The 20946-nt window shown below is 38.4% G+C and overlaps 1 protein-coding gene across 13 annotated transcripts in view; it reads right to left on the bottom strand.

Moving 5' to 3' along the window:
* TRPM3 (transient receptor potential cation channel subfamily M member 3) overlaps positions 1 to 20946 on the bottom strand; it is a 920678-nt gene that overhangs the window by 569123 nt on the left and 330609 nt on the right. For 6 of the 13 annotated variants that reach the window (XM_030810006.1, XM_030810009.1, XM_030810018.1 and 3 more), the window contains exon 1: positions 13983 to 14612. The exons of the other annotated variants lie outside the window; for them this stretch is intronic. In XM_030810006.1, the coding sequence (XP_030665866.1) occupies positions 13983 to 14159 (177 nt within the window). In that variant the 5' untranslated portion in view covers positions 14160 to 14612. Of the gene's footprint in view, positions 1 to 13982; positions 14613 to 20946 lie in introns of those variants that run through there. 13 annotated transcript variants of the gene reach the window in all.

The following is a 20946-nucleotide window of genomic DNA, read 5'->3' as shown; positions in this document are numbered from 1 at the left end:
AAACATGTATCAAGTTATATTGTTATTTCCAATTTCTTTGTCTCCTCAATTCCAATATCAGCTCCTTTGGATCAAAGGCCTGTTCTTTTCATCTTTGAGTTTCTAATACCTAGTACGGTTTCTGACACTTAGCAATAGATGATTGTAGAATGAATAAGTATGTGAAGAGTAAATCAATTGGGGGTGAAATGTTAATTTTATACTGCTGTTTTGATGTATGAATTGCTATACACTTAAAAGCAAAACAGTGCTCATTTGACTGTTTTACATTTGTATGAACTATTATCCTTCAGAAAAACTTCAATGAAAGCAGGAACATTCTGTTGAAATATTAATAATCTCTTATTCTGAACTCCTTTAAACATGGTTAATTTTTCAAAAATCATAAAAATTTTTTAACCCATATTTAGTCTACTGTGACATTACTTCCAAACAATGTGCTATTTTCTTTCTTTTTTCAAGGACATAAATTTGGGATGTTGCAATTTCAGTCAACCAGAAGAATTGATAAAGCTTGTGGATCCTTTTATCAGTGGTGAAACCGTGAACAATGGGAGCAACTCAAGAAGGCATTTACGGGGACATCTGAACACATCCTGCCATCTCAGGGTGGAACTCTAAAAGCATTTCTTCATTATTTCAATATGTTCCTCCAGTGAAGGAGAGTCTACTACTTATTCCAGACTCTCTAAGCCTCTTAATCAGAAATACTGTCTTTATAGCATACCTAAAATCAGATTCTGTAGTTGAACTCCATTTCCTCTTGTTAAATATTAGCAAAAGGTATAGAAAAATTGTTTATCATTACTTGCAGAGTGAAATCATAGTTTTGGATCGCTTGCCATGCCTTCTAGGTCTGGGTAGATTCCAGAGCCATTAAGCTATTATGCGTGTAGGAAGTTCATGCTAATTGAGTTAGTGAAGCACTGTGCCTGCATCCTTGCTAAGAGAGGCTGCTTCCCCGCCACATCACCTGCTAGATGAATGGGTCTAGGTGGCCATTTTTAAATCTTGTGACTCTATTTCTCTGACCAGAGCTAAATAAACAAGGGTAGACATCTCATCATACCTTGGTTAATGAGATTTTCCATAGGAGAAGGGGAGAGATAAACTGAGGAGACAGAAGGAAGGCAACTTTGAGATTACAAGGAACTAGGCACTATACCAAGTGTTAGCAGAATACAGAATAATAGACGAAGCTAACTTACAAAGAAAACTATAAAGCAGATGGGCCAAGAGAGGCAGAAACGAGAGACTCCAGGGCCCCATAACAAAGAAGTCTGGGTCCCTGTGGCTGTACTTCATTTCAGTCATTGTTATTTTAGAGGTTAACTTTAGAGGAAAATTTTTATTTAAGTTATCATGAGTTGATTAACAATTATCTATGTGATAGTTAATGTTATATGTCAACTTCTCTGGGCTGTGGTGCCTAGAGATTTGGTCAAACATTATTCTGAGTGTTTCTATGAGGGTATTTTTGGATGAGGTTTACATTTAAATTGGCAGACACTGAGTAAAGCAGATTACTCTCCATTATGTGGGTGGGCCTCATCTAATAAGCTGAAGGCCTGAAAAGAACAAAAGGCTCACCTCCTCCAAGCAAGAAGGAATGCCAGCAGACTGTCTTCAGATTTTATCTGCAACATCAGCTGTTCCTGGTTCTACAGCAGACTCGAGCTAAAATTTTCTGGCTCTCCAGCAGACTTAAGCTGCAATTCTCTCTTGAGTTTTCAGCCTGCTGGCCTCCCTCATCAGCTTTTGGACTTGTCAAGTCTCCACCACTGCATAAGCCAATTCCTTAAAATAATCTCTTTCAATATATATATATACATCCTACTGCTTCTGTTTTTTGTTTTTTTTTTCTGGAGAATCCTGACTAACACAATCTACAATAACTCTGAAGTGAAAGCAGTTGCACATAGATAACATGCATTCCCTGAGTCTAATTTATTACAAAAGACACCTTGAATTCTGTTAATCTGCATCACATCACTTTTGTTTTATTAGGTTGAAAGGAATGGAATTCATATAAACTGCATACCAACTATATGCAAACACATATTTATTCATATTTATTCATATATTAATATAAACATTAATTTATGAATAAAACAAAACAGTATTCTTATTATTTCAATTTATAATGAAGGACACTAAGACTCAAAGAAGTTTTCTATCTTGTCAATAATCATTTTGAGAATTAGCCATTTCATTCTTTTTGTAGTCAAGTTTATTATTAATGCAATCTACCAATGTTTATTATTAATGCATGATATAACTCTACAATCTAGTTGGGCCTAGACAATCTACCAATGTTTATTATTAATGCATGATATAACTCCACAATCTAGTTGGGCCTCAGATGAAGAGAGACGGTAACAGGGCCAAACACAAGATGCAGAGGACTGCAGGGAAGGAGTTTGGAATTAGAAAAGTCCTTAATATGTGGCTTAACCTATTTGGGCCAGAATCTTTTCAGCTATAAAGAGGAGTAACTGAACCCACCACATTTGTTCACAGTGTTGCTATGAAGCTCATTTCATTTGATGTAAAGGAAAGTACCCTGCAAATTGAAAAGCACCTTTCAAATGTTAAGCTTTTATTATCATTTCATTTTCAGTCCCTGTACATTTCAATATATATATTTTTGTGAGTCATGACATATTTTGAAGAACTGAGACTGCATCAATTTTTTTTAGAGGGAGAACAAGTATTCTCCTACCCCTCATAAGATAGCCCACCACACACTGCTCCCCAATAAGCACAAATGATTTAGTCTCAATTTCCCTCAGACACTGAGCAGTTTTAAGACAAATAGGAACATCCAAATGGCTTTTCCGTCATTCCTAAGTAAATTCAAGAATGTTAAAGGTGGAAAGAACCTTAAGGATCATCTCATAGTTGGCAAACTGTGGAGCACAGGCCAAGTACCACCTGCCTCTCTTGTGTACAGCTGTTAAGCTAAAAATAGTTCTTACATTTTAGAATGGTTGAAAGCAATGAAAATAAGAATATTCTATGACATTTGACAATTATATGTAATTCAAATTTCAGGGTTCATAAATAAGTTTTATTAGAAAACAGCTATGCTCCTTTGTTGTGTATTGCCTGTTGCTGCTTTCATGCTTCAATGTAACATGAACTGAGTATGGCAGTAGAGGCTGCATGACCCACAGAGTAGTTACAATAGACTACATGAGCAGTTGCAACAGAGGGTGTATGACCCACAAAGCCTAAATCATTTACATTCTGGCCTTTTATACAAACCTTGCCTACCCTGATCTAACCTTATTCTCTCATTTTATAGATGAGAAAGCTGAAGCATTGAAAGATAAAACTACTTATTCTAGGTAACTCAGCTAGGATATTAATTACTGCAGAATCAATTAAGAGCTGAAATTCCATTTTTTTGTCCATTTGATCATGCTGAAATTAATGATTGAAATTAGCTATAGTTATACTCATCTTTAAACTATATAGCTTGCTTGTATAAATGACTAGATTTTTATCCCAAAATCTTTGATTGCTCACATGAGCTAATGTCACATAAAAAATTTGTCTTGAGAAAGTGAAATATTTTCTTCACTTATTCATTGAAATGAAATGTATATTGCATTGTTCTTAAGCAGTTCTAAGTAGAAGTTATTACAGAACAAAATAATGGTAAAAATTAAACATTTCACTGGATAACCATCAATCAAACTGCAAAATATGCTCTGCTTTTGATAACAAAACAACATATATGGAACATTCAAACACTTTCAGACAAATTGGTTACATTCAATTTTCTTACAAGAGATGATTGACAATAAGATGAGAAAATGATTTCTTAGTCTGTGTTTAGTGAATAAAACTGGACCAGTTAATTTCCCAAATGTAAGCTAAATTTCAATTTCTTGTAAAATGAAAAAGAAAGTGTGTCTAAAGTTAAAGCATTCCCTTCCTATCACTAGGAAGTATCTCTTGGGATTCCAGAAAAATCAATTAATGTACCCACCCGTTAATATCTATTTTCAAGGGGAAATGTTTAAACAGTGTTGCCAGCTGGGGGTGATTTTGCCCCTCGCCCCCAAAGGATATTTGGCAATATCTGGCACATTTTGGTTTTCACAATGGGGATGGCGGGTGGTGGTGCAGTGCTCCTGGTTTGTTTCAATAGAAACCTAAGATACCAATAAATGGTCTTACAAAGCACAGGACAGATGTCCCCCACAACAAAGACTTATTCAGCCCCAAATGTCAGTAGTGTTGAGGCTGAGAAATCCTGTTTTAACGAAACATCATTAGGCTAGCCCAAAGCTTTCAACAATCCTGCAAATTTATCTGCCAGGTCCTAAATGTTCAAGTGATCCTTTATTTGTGGACTAGCACAATAGAGCAAATATTTCTTATGGAAGCCTGTGTCATAGCTCATTCTTTCCAATATTTTCTTCTAGCGAGATTATCACAGAGATTATGCCAGCAAATAGTTATTTACCTTCTTTCCAGCCACATGTATTATTGATCTTAACCAACAAACAGTAGCATAATTTTCTAATAATTCTGATCTCTTCCATAAGCAAGTTATTTTGACTCTGATTTATTTTTCCCTGTAGGAATCTGATAAGCTAAGATTTCTATTTGACCTTGACCCATGACACATGATATAGTAAAATAATCTATGACTAACAGAAAAATAAATCCTAAGTCACATTTACCTTCAAACGGAAACACCAAAATATTTCAGTTGGGTAGAGCCTACACAGTTATCTCTAGACATTTTCCAAAGGCATATTTAGAGGATAAAGCAAGGGTGGCCCCAGCAAGTTTAACAGTACAGTTTTTCTTCTAATAGTATTTTATCTATTTTACAATGTAACCCAGTCAATAATATTAAAGGAAATATATTAACATATGTTAGATCACCAAATTAAGAAATGCCTTTTCTCCAACACGATCAATAGACGAGATAATTTTTATCTCTCACTTTCTCTTTCAGTGTATATTATCAAAGCAGATAGCTGGTGCTACCTACATAGATTCTTCCTCGAGTACGTATTTTATTCTGGGTCGCTTTCACTGAGCACGAAGTATTGGTTCAACTCCCTAACTAATCTTCCAACTTGGGGAATCTATGAACTAAATCATCTCAAGCTCAAGGTATTCTTTAATCACAAAAAAATTACCAAGACCCTATAATACCATTTGGTTCCTCTAAGTAGCAACTTCAGAACACTAATCAAAAGCACAGTTACTCATTTTCTCCAATATTTACCTATTCAAATTTAATTCATCTAGCACCCAAGATATCCTAGGCTCTCTGCTAAATGCTACACACACCAAATTGAACAAGATATGATTCTCAACTTCAAGAAGATTTTCATAATGAGTTGGAAGAGCTAATAATACCACAACATGCTAAAAGTAAAGCTAGAAATACCCACTGATGTTTATGGACATGCAGGAGAGGAGAGCTTTATCTAGCTTAGAGGATTCAGGGAAATTTTTCTGAACTCATCCTACTTACCTGTGTTGAGCATTAAAATATGGGCAGGAGTTAGCTAGGAGAAGGTCTGGTGCAGGTTTTCCAGGCAGTAGAAATAAGTCGTGCAAAAACCCCAGCTATACGGAATTCCATGATTTGAGGAGGGGAAAAACAAGGTAAGGAGGCAGCAAAGTAGAGAGAGGCCAGATCACCTTGGGTCTTGTATTCCATGCCAAAGAGCTTAGGTCTTATTCTGCAAGAGATGAGGAATCACTGAAGAATGTCAAACACAGCAGCACCCTGGTCTTACTTGCATTTTAAATGGACCATTCTGGTGGCTGTGGGAAGGATGGATTTGAAGTAGACAACACTGGAGGCAGCTGTAGTATTTTGGGCCCAAGAAAAAGAGAGACTGATTTTGGGAACTAGGAATAGACAGAAGGGGGTGGAACAGAGATATATTTATGAGGAAATCTGGCAGAACTGATTGGCTAATTACATAAGGATGGGAGAAAACAAGGCAAAAGGCACAAACCGAGGTTTTCCAGTTTGGGCAATGTGGTGAATGGGTGATCCTAGCAGTTGGGAGATAGTATAGAGGAAAAGGAGCAGATGAGAGGGAGCTTGCTTGATTCAGCAATGGCCACTTGATTAGGGCAGCAGTTAGACTTAATGTGCTTTCTCTGCTGCAAAGTTTTTCTGCCTCTAATCATGAAAGTGTACAGTCTCCTAAAGTAAACAAAGAGTGAGTCTGACATGCCATATTTTCTTTGAATCTGGAATACTACCTATCGACTACACATTTTTGGTATCTAAATTAGGTTTCCTGCATGATCCCTTAAAAATAATTATAAAAGTCATTCAATGCTCTGTGAGCATGAGAACTTTAAAGATGTGGATACATTGTGAGTCTATATAAATGTACAGAGAGATACTGAGTGCTCAATTTTTAACAATAAAAATGAGATACTGAGGCCTGGTCACGCCAGAGCCTAATTTTAATGAGCCAACATCTCTTCACTAAAGCACTACACTTTAGAAGCAGATTCTCAAATGTTAAGTGCATAACATTCATCTAGGTTGTTTGTGAAATGAAAGTTTGCAAGGTCCACCCAGGGGTTTAACTTAGTAGGTCTATGTGAAGTCATTGTCATCTGATTCTATCATAGACAGTCTTGGATCACACTTTGAGAAACACTGCTTCAAGTACTCATTGTGCTGGATAAAACTTTCTTCAAGTAAGACAATTCAGTATGTAAAATGTAGGAATTCTTCCTACCTTCCTTATCAGTTATCTATTTTATCTATCTATCTATCTATCTATCTATCTATCTATCTATCTATCATCTATCTACCTACCTACCTACCTACCTATGCATTAAACCTTGAAGAATCTTTACTTATTTGGGAGAAAAGAAATAAAACTAATCAATGCTACCCCTAAACTACAACTCCTATGCATGTCCCTCTGAAAATGAAGTACAGAAGAACCAATGGTTAGATCAGAATTCCCAAAGGCTGTTAAACACAAATCTTCTGTGTGATAAACATAAAAATTAAGTGTGCCCTTCCTAGAGATTTTGTTATACCTGAACCATCCCACCCCAGCAGTCACAGCACTGTATCTTTGCCACATGCTCAAGAGCCAAGAAAATTGTGTTCACTCTATTTTTTCATATTAAATATTTAATATTAAGCAGCATTTAAAAAATTTTCCAAGTATAAAATTAATCGTAAATATAATTATCCTTTCCCAAATGAAAGCCCTAAATGTTCTCTTCCTCCTCCTTTCTGTCCAGAATCGTTGGTTAGTTTTTGAAGGTTGTGGGGTAGAGGTGGTTGGGTTGGGGAATCTAGAATTATGGGCATCAGTTATGGCTACTTCAGACTTTGCCCCAAAGTAAATTGAGTTCAGCTGCCCTGCTCTGAGTTCTAGATGATATATATAATCTGAAGTCCAGAGCTCTTGGAAGGACCCCACATTGAAAAAAGTGGATTATATATAATCCACTACTCACTTGGTCCTATCACATACCTTGGAATCTGAGGGACATGCCCTTGAGTGACCACTGCAAGCCCAAGGGCCATTCATTATAGCAGAATAAAGAAACGGGGCATATGTAGGATGTTCCAGAATCTTGACCATGAAAGACTATTTTTAGGAGCTCTCGTTCACAACCATATCTCCGTCTAAGTTCAATAGCATAGAAAATTCTGAAATTTCACATCATGTGACTAAAAATTTTCATGAAAAAAATGCAGAGAAATGATCATATAAACAAACAGAAAATAAAAAGAAATAGGGAAAAACACTTCTTCAGATTATATATATCATCTAGAACTCAGAGCAGGGCAGCTGAACTCAATTTACTTCTCTTTCTGTCAATGATCTTTCATGATTACATTTTGAAAACCTGACAACTGTTTACTTAAAAAATTTTGCAACCACTGTCGACTAACACAAAATCTGTTCTTCCCAGATACCAGCATCAGAAGGGCCGCTGAATTAAGTTTCCATCCAGCTTAGCCGAATCTATGGCAGCTTTTTTCAATGTGGGGTCCTTCCAAGAGCTCTGGACTTCAGAATCACTGGCACAACAGTGAAAATGCAAATTCCTGAACCCACCACCTACCTACTCAGTCAACACCTCCGAGAGTGGGCCCTGACTATTTGCTTTTCTCACAAGCTCCCCAAGTGGTTCTAAGCATTCTTGGGATTTCATATATCTTTCATGTGTTTGTTCATTTGTTTGTTCATTCATCAAACATTTGTTGAATACATTTTGTTGGTCACAGCCTGTAAAACTCTTTTTCATGCTAGATAATGGAAAGGGAGAAAAAATATGATCTGAAAATTAACTTGGAGCCAGTTGAGGTTACACCAACAAAGAGCAGAGGGGAGGGTGTGGAACCACTGGTGGGTAGGCAGAGTCCTGGCTCCCTGCAGGAAGTCATCTGCCAGGACGGCAGGGCCCTTTCCCTTGAGACAGACCTTGCCAGGGGCGTTACTGTGCCTCCAAGCATCCCAGAGTGCAGTGGCCCCTGGACTTGGATGTCCCAGCCATTTCCTCCTCACTCCCCAGTGACCACACATTTTCATTCTTGCCTCCACAAAAAAGGTCATCAGGAGACAGAACTCTCCAGAGAGACAGGAGGGTTTCTTGTTGCCTCAGGAATTTTCCTTAGGCTGCCTGAAGAACATTTCACAAAAAGGCAAGTCACATGGTTCACTGTTCAGCAGCCTGAGTCAAAGCCACCATTTGATACACACCAGACCATTTTCCCTCTCTCCTGGGTTTTAGTTTGGTCCCATTTTCTTTTATTCTTTTCTCACTTTTTTTCTTAAGGGAATCTGAGGCTGGCAGGCTGAGATGGAAAGATGGAAGTTTCTTTTATTTGTAGCCATTAAAATTCTGCCTAACAATACATCATGTTTTCCTAAAAGCAGTTTATTCTTCAAGTTTCCCATCTTCAAGGCACTTCATGGAATTAGTCCATTATAAATATCTGGCCTTGCTTGCCAGGATTCGCCGATATATTCACCTAGACATAATGGGTGTTTATTTCCTCTCTCGTGGTGGAAATGTAACTGTTGGTCCCTAGCATGTGGCTGAGTACCCTGTCTAGGCTAAGCAAAGTTTCTGGTTTATTGACATTATTCTACCTCCTTTGTAAAGATTCAGAATTTTAGATGTGAATGGGGCAACTTGAAGGTCATAAATTTAAAACACAATGGAAACAAATTTCAACGTAATCGTTCCTTGAAGAGTTTGAGAACACCAGAGGGAAGTCAGTTCCTGGAATGCCTGAAATCAACTACAGAAGACAGACCAAATACATTTGGTTATTTGGATCTTACTTTGCTTCAGAGACAATAGAATGAACATTGGTTATCATTATATGGAATTATAGAAGTGTAAAACATTAGCACTTGGGCAGAATTTGTGCTGATCTGATAACCTAACCTGATCGTTGCTCCTTCAATTAATTCCCTTGTGTTACCTACTTGAAGTAATACTTCTGCATCAAAAAGAGAAAGGATAAAAAATAACAGTTTGGGCTTTTTACTAGATTCCAAAATAATTTAAAAGGGAATGTACTATGTAAAACTCTGCATAGTTTTATCAGAAGGCACGGTATATAACAAAAATACAGTGACATTACTGTTTGAATAGTATTTGCATCAAAGAATTCTGCTATCAGACACTCCATGAGGCTCATCCTCGTTAATGAGATGAGTGAGATAAGGAATAATATTCTTTACTTTTGTCAGTCCTACTAGAGTCAATAACTGAAATACCCTTTCTAGCCCGGGAAAGAGGAACTGCAAAGTGAGAATCGCCATACTTCCTTCTCAGGATCTTAATTCTTAGATGCTGGGACCACCAGCCAACCCTACAGCAAAGATAGAAACTCAGAAGTTATCCTAGATTCCTCTCTCCACCACAACTAGTCCATTTAGCAAGGCCCTGTTTATATTACCTTCATTACTTTTGCCTTAGCCAGGTTCTCATCAATTCCCCAGGCCTCTAATCTAATCTTTCCGCTTCCAGTTGCATCATCTCACCCATTTTAGGCATTACAGCCAGAGCAACTATATAATACCTAAATCTGGTGATCACCTCGCTGCAAAAATTATTTTAAATTGCCTCCCCCTTCTGCCTAGTTTCAAGACAATGGTCAAATGCTGTAGCTTAGCAGACAAGGCATTCTATTAGGTGGGTGAAAATGTAATCGTGGTTTTTGCCATTAAAAACTTTTTGCACCAACCTAATATGATTTAAACACTGTTGTTTACCCGTTTCCTTCTTCCATTTTAATATTCAATTATTTCAGTCCAAATAGACAACGTTCTTCAATGCCCAAGAAGCATAGCAGGCTTCGGACATTGGATCTAAATCCAGTCAAGACCCAAACCCTTCATTTTAAAGAAGACATCAAGTTACAGAAAGATTAAGTAATTTGCCCAAGGTCACACAGCTGGTTAGGAACATAGTGGAATTAGGACCCAGTGTCTAGGCTGACTTTTCCAGAATGTAAGTTCTTTATTCTATTTCTGACATTGCTTAAAGTGAGCAAAGTCATATGATTTCTCAACATAAAAATTAGAAAGTCTTAAAAATGATACTAATCATTTGGTCTTCATTAACACACTGACTTAAATTTCTTTCCAAAATCTGTCACAAATACAGTGTTCCCTTTCTCCCAATGCAACCCATTTTTCAGAAGCCTTCCCTTCAGTAAGTTCGCCAAGACTTCAATACACAGAAAGCTCTCTGCCCTAAAAATAATCTTCAAATTCAACATGTTACCAAAATAAAATCTTCCAAATAAAACAATGGCAAAGATAGACCTGATAATGAATATGAAATATGCTAAGAACATTCTGTCACTGAAATAAACTTGACTTTTTTTGTGATTAATAGTAAGATGCAATCTTGAAACACATAAGAATAAAGCAAATGACAACAGAAGAGAAATGATTTGGAAAGGGTCCCATTTGAAATTTTCCCATTTGAAAACAGGCTCTGTCTTTTGGCTATCATCATTGTGTGCCTGTCCAGAAATTCATTTCCAAGTTTTATTTCCAAATGCAACCCCAAATTCAAAATGTGAGTTTGTTGGCATGTTCAAAATTTGCTCTGAGATGGACAAAACAACAAATGAGATGCTTTCAGGAGGAATAATAAGTATTTTCCAACGCTCATTGGGTTTAATTCATACTTCAGATACCGGCCTTCCCCTTCTAATTCTTTAGTATCCTGTTTCTATTAGGAAATGGAAAATAAGGAAATAGGATTATGAAGCCATTTCTAAATATTAACATGATACCAAAGGAAGTTAGCAAAGATACACACATTTTCAAGGAAAAGGATAGAAAGGGAAATTGGCTTGAGTCCAGTCTGTCAGAAATGGTGACTGATCAGAGTTTAGCTAAATCCAATCAAGCCATCAGGACCTACACTGCATTTACTGACAGGTAGGGGCACTGAAAGAGGGCAGGTCATATCAGAATAATGCTTGGAAGATGAATAAAAATTACCTGTTGAATAGGAGAATTGGCTTTGTTACCTTAAGTTTCAATAATCTACTGGATTCCCAGAGAATCCATTCATCAAATTAACATAGTGGTGGTGGTATGGAGGGAGGTGGAACAAGAGAGAGAAGGGGGAGGAAGAGAGGGAGGAGAAAGAAAGTAAGGGACATAAGAAATACTGTTATGAAATATTTCATTTCTAGATTAAGCCAGGAAGAGCATTTACCAAAACATGCAAATTATTATTCATGAACTTACATTTTACTCAAAAGATAAAATGGCAAGAATACATAGGAACTAGCAAAGCAAACACAGGAGAAACACAATCCATAGGAAAAAAATACATAGCATTCACAGTCAGAGAGTGGACAATACAACTGTTCATATACCAAAGCAGCTTTTATTTCTTTCTAAGTATTGCTGAAAGAACTTGGTATGACTTTATTTCTTTAAGAGTTTGAAATGTGCTCAATATCTGAAGTCTCAGAGGATAGCTATGATCTTTCAAAATTACAGATGTCATTTGGGAAAAAAGTCCTCCAGTAAGGTTCCATCCTGTCTTTTAGATATTGAAAAAATGGGAAGGACACACAGTAATGCACTTTATTCAATAAATTATTACAAAGCATGGTAATACTTTAATAAAGGATGGTAAGATTGAGCTGTATGCCAATGAAAGTACTGCTATAGCATTAACAATGTCTCCTGAAAGTATGGACAGTACTTTCAGTTACAAAAGATGACAGAGCTCACTCGCCTAAAAAGACAGAGCTTCTTCTAAAAGAAGTACCTCAGGTAGGTACTTCTCTGCTGGTTTTTTGACTAGTAAATGAATAACATTCTCCATTTTAAAAAACTAGCCTACTAATTAATAATATATGGAGAGTGATAGTCACGTATCTGTCAAGAAGAGTTAAAAAGCATTATCTTGGTTTAAAGCTGATACATGACTTTAATTGAAAAAATATTTCTCATTGCACACTGAATTACTGGAGTTGAATTCTTTCAGTGAGACTTAGATATGCCCATTCTTTGCCCCGACTCTTGATTCACTAGTGATTCTGGAGAAAATATACACCGAATTGTTAATTCTCTGGCCTCATTCTTTTTCTTGCCCTACCACACATGTTGTTCCAACACAGCAAAAACACACATATCCAAGGAAGAGTCTCTTCTACTACCCATACCCAAACCTGCCTTTCCTCCTAAATAGTCCCTAGGGAAGCAAGCCATCGCCATGACAACCATATCATGGGAGTTTGAACAGCACTTGGGGCAGCCTTTGTTGAAAGTTAATACCAGTTGGTGTTTAGCAAGAAAAGGAAAACTCAGGCAAGGGGTAATACTCTGTTGTGAGGCACCACTTAGCCGTATGGAACTAACTGTCCACATCAAACCTTACCTAACCAGAACACACCCTCAGAACAAAATTCTCCAAGTGTAATGTATTCAGGGCTAATTCATTAATTCTCCATTGTAGCCACTGGACTCAATGCTCAGTGGTCACTAAATCAAAAGAGCATATATACTCAGGAAAAGAGAATTAAGAACTTTGCCTTTTGTAACTTCAAATGGATATAGAACATCAGAGATATTTATTTTTCCCTATTAAGTATTACCACCTTCTATTGGCTGGGCAAAAATGCTTGTTTCCTGCACCTTTAAATCTAATTTGTGTTTTCCACCCTACAAGAAAGATCGTGAAGGTGGATTAGTACAGAGTTGTATGGACTTTTTCAGTATCTTTAATGCGTTTGCTTCTGGAAAGAGAAGCGCTGCAGACACACGGTGGCAATTCCTGCTCAGGTGTAGTGCCATTCTTTTGTGTGACTCACAGCTAGAGAGAGAGCTGACATTCAATATATGTTTAACAATACTTTTCCACTACTGATTCCACTCAGGAGACTCACATTTTTATGCCTTTTCTAAAAACAAGGGCACCAAAAAAGTCACTGTCTGAGGAGGCTCATTCCTTGTTCGTCTTCACCTGACTGGCCACCTAACTACACAAAGCTTTTAAACTAATGAGGAGAATCCTTTGTTCTCTCAGGTTCCATTTAAAGGGAAAGTGGGTCGAAGGGCTTCCCCAGGGAGAGAGAAAGAAAAGCCAGGAGCCAAACACAAGGGAGTAAGAGATTTCACTCCCACTACTATTCCCACCCTCCCAAAGAAGTTAATTAATTCTGTTTTAGGAATGGTTAAAAGGGGTGGGGGAGCACCAGGTAGCCCATTCTCTGAGACCAAAATCTCCTTCTCAAGTGTGGTTCGCACCAGCCTCTTGTCTCTGACACCACGGGGTGTGGGTGGGGGGCGTGGGGGGAGGGCAAGAGTACTGAGAACCTCTCTCCAGCCACAGACCGCAGAGCCAGTACTGCATGCATTTAGGCTCCCCTAAAGGTGCGTCCCAGCCCAAGTCCCCAAGTTGGGTATTTAAATCTGAAAAGCACAATTAGCGCCATTCAAAGCTGCAAGTTACAGTACCTTCAGAAGTCTGACAGATGGAAGAAAGGCTGCGTGGCACAGCTTCCGGATGGTCCAGTTTAGGGGTCGAGGAGCATCAGCCTGATTCATGACCCCTTCCAAATTCCACCGGGAAAACAAGAAACTGAAAACCTCAGCAATGCCTAGAAAATAAACGGTCCCCCACGGCTCTGACATCCCATGGTCATCTTCACACCTGCAAATTCCATTAGGGCAGAGGCTTCCTGGAACTTGGAAGACGAGTCAAGTAGCCTTGCCTGAGCCCCTGAACCTTCTTAAGAAAGCCACCTCCTCTCTCTATGCAGCCGTGCTCATGCATACCAAATGTGGCTGAATGGAGGCACACTGCCTGCTGCTTCGGGGAGGGGATGCACGGTTTTGAAGGAGAGGGACAGCCTGCACAAAACAGCCTGTGGTCGGAGTCAAAGCAGCCTGCTCCGGAATGCGCGCTCCCTCTCCCGCTCTCCTCCCAGTAAACGCAGGTCAGGCGTTGGGGGGGAACCGGGGCCATTGCTTTGCTAGCTTGGTTTGGGGGGGAGCCAGGAGGATCGCAAAAGGGAACAAAAATGAAGCCAGAACGGGAAACTTGCACTTTCTTGCACAAAGCATCTTTGAGGGACTGGGAACTGGTACGGGGGGAGGGGCAAGGACACAGGGAGAGAAGGGGTGCCTCCGAATGATGAGATAAATGCTTCCCTTTTGATTTATGTGACATAATAAAGTGAGGCTATCATCAAATACATCTGTAGTAAAAGAGATCTTTGTCGTGTTCTGAGGTTTTTATTATCCGTGATTGACAGTCTTCATCCTGTTAATCCGTTGTATAGATGATAGACACTGAGACAGAAGCAAACTCAAACACACTGGGTTGTTCCTTTCATAGAAAGCAGTGCAAACTAATGGGCATTTGGCTCACCATTTAGAGAAGGCAGTTTTTAAATGGGGGTTATCTCCTGGAAAGCCACTTGATACCCTTTCTCTGCAACACAAGTTTAACCCATAAAGTGCCACGTGGGATGCTGTCTACAAAGAATGGACTTTCCTCAAGTGGGGTGTCCACCCCCATCATTTTCTAAGGAGGCTTTATGAAACAGTTGCTGAGTTGGAATGTATAGTCTTTAGGACTCCTGTGGTGAGAGAGAATTAAAGGACAGCTTTTCAATTTGAAGGTAGAAATTGGATAATTTCACATAGAGAAGGTAAGTTGGGAGGGTGAGAGGAGAAAGGAGTTCCTGACACAACCCCCCTTCAGCTCCCACGTTCCCCCTGGCATCCGGCCTCAGTAGGAGCAGTTGACCTGACAACTCCTATTGGGGAGAATCCTCACATCCTTGGAGCATCGCCATCTTATTTATTTTTTCCTCTGTGACTATGCTCATTTTCCATTTCTAATTAACTTGAAGAGATTGGTAAATCCCGGCTCCATGACCATTACACAGTCAGAAGCTGAACTGGGAGCAGTGCAAGCAGAGGTGATACACTGTTGTGATTCAGAACTGGGACAACACAGGCCCACTCCAGCATGAAATCAATACCGACACACTGCGCTACAACACCATTTCACTCACAATGGTCTTGTGTCAAAAATTTAAGAATGATATTGCAGAAAACTAGTCCACCAGTGGAAGGCAGACCATTGACCTACCTTGTATAGTAAAATTTATGTCTCTAATTATCTTCTATCAAACAATATCACTTTAATAGATCTCATACACAGTTGATTCATTTTCTGTTACTATTCTATTTCCACAAAGGATTGAAGGCAGTATTAAAATAATAACGGCTCACATGTATCACCTAGCACAATGCATTGCAGAGGTTTATGCCCATGGCAACCTTATGGAGTAGGTGTTATGGTCATATCCTTATCTCACAGATTAAGCAAGTGAGGTCCACAGAAATTATTAACAAGTCTTACATACTAGTGTAACTGGAGTCTGGATTGAAACCAGTCTACTAGGCTGTAAAGACAAGCTTTCTCTTGTCTCCTATTTCTTTCAAAAGGGGCTCTAGGAATAAAACCACTGCGTCTGTTTTTTGGTAATTTAATCTTACATAAGAGTTAAAGACTTTAAAGAAGAATGCTCAGCATTTCTTTCAGATTATTACTTTGGTCTGATGTTGATGTATTAGTTAACAGCATGAATTCTGGAATCAAGCTGCATGGTTCAAATTCCAATTTTGAAGCTAGTCTAGGGAGATTTACCTACCTTCTTTGTGTCTTGTAGTCCTTATCCGTACAATGGAGATTAAAATAAACCCACATGCCTACGGTTGTTGTGAGGACTAACTGAGCTAATATCGGCAAAGCACTTAGAATAGTGCCTGGCATATACTAAATACCTGTACCATGGTCCATCTTCTGGGTAGCATGTGCTGATTCTGAGCTGGAAACCCACTGACAATTTTCATTAAGCATGCATACATATGGTAGTAGGTAATGAAGTCAAGCAAGACAAATTAAAACTGAATGCATCTTGTGAGTTAACCATGAGTTTAATAAATGGGGTAAAGAGGAAGGTGGGAGACTGCAAGGGCAGCGTGGGTTTCCTCATGCAGTGTGGTATTCATCAGGTTGTGAGGTGCTGCCTTTAGTGGGGAAGACTCCAGCCTTTCTAAGCTTTTAAATGAATGCCCTTAAGTGGTTCTGTTGAGGCGGTGAGATCCCTGCTCCACGAAAATGCTGGAAAAACTGCAATTGCCTACCCCCTGCCCTGCACTATTTCAAAATGGTAAGGACCCCACAAAAATGACCGCATCATTCTGAAAACACATGGCCTTTGATCCTCCTATCCCCTTTAATTTTACTGAATAACTTTGGTCAAAGAGAACTGTTAGAAACTATGCAGAATGAGGAAGTACGAGGATTCACAGCCCTCTCTAATGGCAATTAGAGGAGAAAAGCACAAAATCTTCAGGGAATTGATTTGGAGATTACACTGCAAAAGAGGTAAAGATCAAAGAAGGATGACAGTGCATGAGAGGCAGTTTTTCTTCCATCACTGGGGACGCTTTGTGCCAGAATTGTTTGCTATCAAAACATCTAAAGAAGGATTTTCAAGACCCTCCTATCTACTTTCAAGAAATTATATTTTCACATAGAAGATGCCTTCCCCAGTTTTAGAGAAGTCTAATGAGAAAAAAAAAGCAGAGAGGAGCAAGCCCAGCCCCAGATATTAGCATCTCACAAATTCAAAGTGCTTACTTATAAATCTTATGAATGTAGATGTCTGCATACCTGCAGAACAAATTCTAGCAGGCTTAAAGCTCTGAAATAATCATACTAGCTTTCTGTATCCTAAAAAATAGCAAGCAAGGCATATCAGATTTCTGTATTCCAAAGCCTGCCTTTCAACCAACTCTAATTCTCTCCCGTGCTACAGAAAAGCCCACTTCCCACTGATTATCTTCCCTTTTTATTTTCTGTGTAAATGACACTAAACCAAAGAATCATGATGAAATTTGAGCTCATTCTCAATACTGACAAGGGGGCCATTGTATAGACCTTCTGAATTCTTTCTTTTGAAGACCACGTTCCTTCTCTTCAAAAAAGTCATAGCACCCTCAGTATAGTATTGTACCACTTTGCACCCTGTCTTCTTTATATCTTTTGGATATAAAAGGAACTGATCCATGAAAACCTAAGAAAACAGAAAGGAAATGACAGTGACCAGGTAGTACAGAGAACTCAAAAGCCTCCCTCTGAAATGTGTTTTCTGCAAACGACACTAAAAAAACAGTGCTGCAATGTAATTTTTCAGAGTTTATTATTACAACATTAAAATTCATAGGTATCTGGACATCAATTGTACATATATTTTCAGGCTCTAATATACGGATGTAGTGCACCTAGTGCAGAAGGATGATATTTAAGCATCCAGGGGAAAAACCAGGAAGAAGCCCGGTGGTGAGCCTTTGTAGACACCTTCATTTGCTTCAGTGTTTTGTAGTCTTAATACTAACGTCTCGCTTGCTTAATGATTGGCCTCTTTTATTAATTTGGTTGTGCTTTGAATTTTCTTTGTTAAACATTTTATTTTACTTTAAGTTCCAGTATACATGTGCAGGATGTGCAGGTTTGTTACACAGGTAAATGTGTGCCATGGGGGTTTTCTGCACTGTCACCCATCAACTAGGTATTAAGCCCCAAGTGCATTAGCTATTTATCCTAATGCTCTCCTCCTGCAACAGGCCCCCCCGTATGTGTTGTTCCCCTCCCTGTGTCCATGTGTTCTCATTGTTTAGCTCCGACTTATGAATGAGAACATAACAGTGTTTGGTTTTCTGTTCCTGTGTCAGTTTGCTGAGGATAATGGTTTCCACCTCCATCCATGTCACTGCAAAGGACATGATCTCGTTCCTTTTTATTGCTGCATAGTATTCCATGGTGTATATGTACCACATTGTCTTTATCTAGTCCATCATTGATGTGCATTTTGGTTGATTCCATGTCTTTGCTATTGTGAGTAGTGCTGCAATGAACATATGTGTATATTATCTTTAAAATAGAATGATTTATATTTTGGGGGATACATACCAGTAATGGGATTGTGGTAGATTAAATACTTAAATGTAAAACCCAAAACTATAAAAACCCTAGAAGATAATCTAGGCAATACCATTTAGGACATAGGCACAGGCTAAGATTTCATGACAAACGTGTCAAAAGCAATTGCAACAAAAGCAAAAATTGACAAATGGGATCTAATTAAATTAAAGAGCTTCTGCACAGCAAAAGAAACTATCATCAGAGTGAATAGACAACTTACAGAATGGGAGAAAACTTTTGCAATCCATCTGACAAAGGTCTAAGATCCAGAATCTACAAGGAACTTAAGCAAATTTATAAGAAAAAAGCAAACAACCCCATTAAAAAGAGGGCAAAGGACATGAACAGACACTTCTCCAAAGAAGACATTTATGCAGCCAACAAACATATGGAAAAAAGCTCAACATCACTGATGAATAGAATGATGCAAATCAAAACCACAGTGAGATACCATCTCACAACATTCAGAATGACAATTATTAAAAAGTCAAGAAACAACAGATGCTGGTGAGGCTGTGGAGAAACAGGAATGCTTTTACACTGTTGGTGGGAATATAAATTAGCTCAATCATTGTGGAAGACAGTGTGGTGATTCCTCAAAGACCTAGAACCATTATTTTTTTCAAAAAATCATTTGTCTCATGAACTTCATGGCAATTTATCATTTCTGTCAAAAAACATACTTTTCTTGTTTCTTCCTTTTAACTTCACTTACAGCTATAACATTTTTAGGCACTTTTTGATGTTTCTACAGTATTTTCCAAAATATTAGATCTCTGTATAGATTCCATTTACCTACAGAACAATCCTTAATGTATTTCCAAATATGTTTACCAAACAGATTAACTTTTTTCCTTTCTTAAGGTATATTTCCCCTTTTGCCATCTTTTGTAGATAATAGATTCTAAAATACACTAAAATTTATTAAAACACATGGCTCACTTTGTTAAGTAGGTTAGGCAGCATTTATTCCATGTAAAATAAAAATATCTCATAACTGCAATTGTTATCTATTCATTTTCCCTCCGTTATTGGGTTCTCTTCCCTGGCATCTCTGACTGCTGTCCACCGTCTGCACAAATGCCTGTGGTGACAGAGAGTGGGTGAGTTTTTGAGACAGCCCATTCCGTGATTGTACAGTTCTGGTTGACAGAAAATTCTACCTAAGACTGAGGTGAAATGTCCTTGCCTCTAACTTCCAAGTCAAGTTTGTCTCTCAGAGCATAGTTTTCCAAATGTATAAGGATACTTAACAAGCTCCACTCACACTTCCTCTTCTTTACACTGGGCATCTTGGGCCATTAATCTTTCTTCACATGACGGTATAGAGTTTTTAGGAAAACAAAAAAACTCTCTTCAGGGTTATATTCAATATTATGTTATAGGGGTACTTTAAATATAGTAGTCTCTTAATCCTCTGGAATCTCTTGAATTACTTCTCATGAAGGTCCTTTAGGAAGCTTTGAGGGGAAACTCACTAATAATTTAGCTTCTTTTTAAACATTGTTTCCTGAATTAATTAGAATACTCAACATAGATTTTAAGTAATAGCTGACCAAAACACACACACACACACACACACACACACACACACACCCCTGAACTGATGTGAGTAATTTACTCTTTTTGACCCCGACTTGTAACAGAGGTGGTGGCGGGTAGTGATGGGCTAATGGAAAGCTCATGCTTATTTCAAGAAATGAGGAGGGACTGGACTGTCTGTGTTTCATCCTCCCTATCTTTATCTGTAACTTTGGAAGTCAGACAGACTCGATCCAAACCTAAGTGCCTCCTCTTACCCACTATGTGGCCTGGGGGCAGTTACACAACTTCTCAGAGGCTTAGTTTCCACACTGTAAGAATGGGGTCTACAACAGTTTCCACCTCCAGGTTTTTGTGAAGGTTAAAGCAATTAGCACAGTGCTAACATAGAGAAAAACACATTTAAATTCAATTACTTACGTTGTTGTTAATAATAGTATTGTTATCTTGTTCATGGATACCACTGGCAGGGTATGTAGCATAGTCCATAAGCGCACAGGCCATAGACCGAATGGCCTGAAGGTAAACCCAAGCTTTACCATTTACATGTCACTTTGGGGAAGTTATTTAATCTCATCATGCTTTAGTTCCTTCATCTGCAAACTGCGGATAATAATATTACCTTTGTCAAAGGGATAATGTGAAATTAATAAGCCAATATGGGCAGAAAACTTAGAAGTTCCCACACATGGTAAGAGCTAGAAAAATATTAGCAACTTATTATTACCAATATTGGAGTCATATGTGCCATCCTTCCCACAGCTAGTGATCTAGGAAAAGCAAAGCAAAACAAAACACCTTCATCTCCTCCTTTGTTGCTTCCAGTAAGAGAAGAAGCTGCAGAGAACACATGAGAAGAGAGCCACCTCTGAC

This window comes from Nomascus leucogenys, chromosome 1a, assembly GCF_006542625.1.
Source record: "Nomascus leucogenys isolate Asia chromosome 1a, Asia_NLE_v1, whole genome shotgun sequence".
Taxonomy (NCBI): Eukaryota; Metazoa; Chordata; class Mammalia; order Primates; family Hylobatidae; genus Nomascus; species Nomascus leucogenys.
This window is presented reverse-complemented; position numbering and strand designations above follow the sequence as displayed.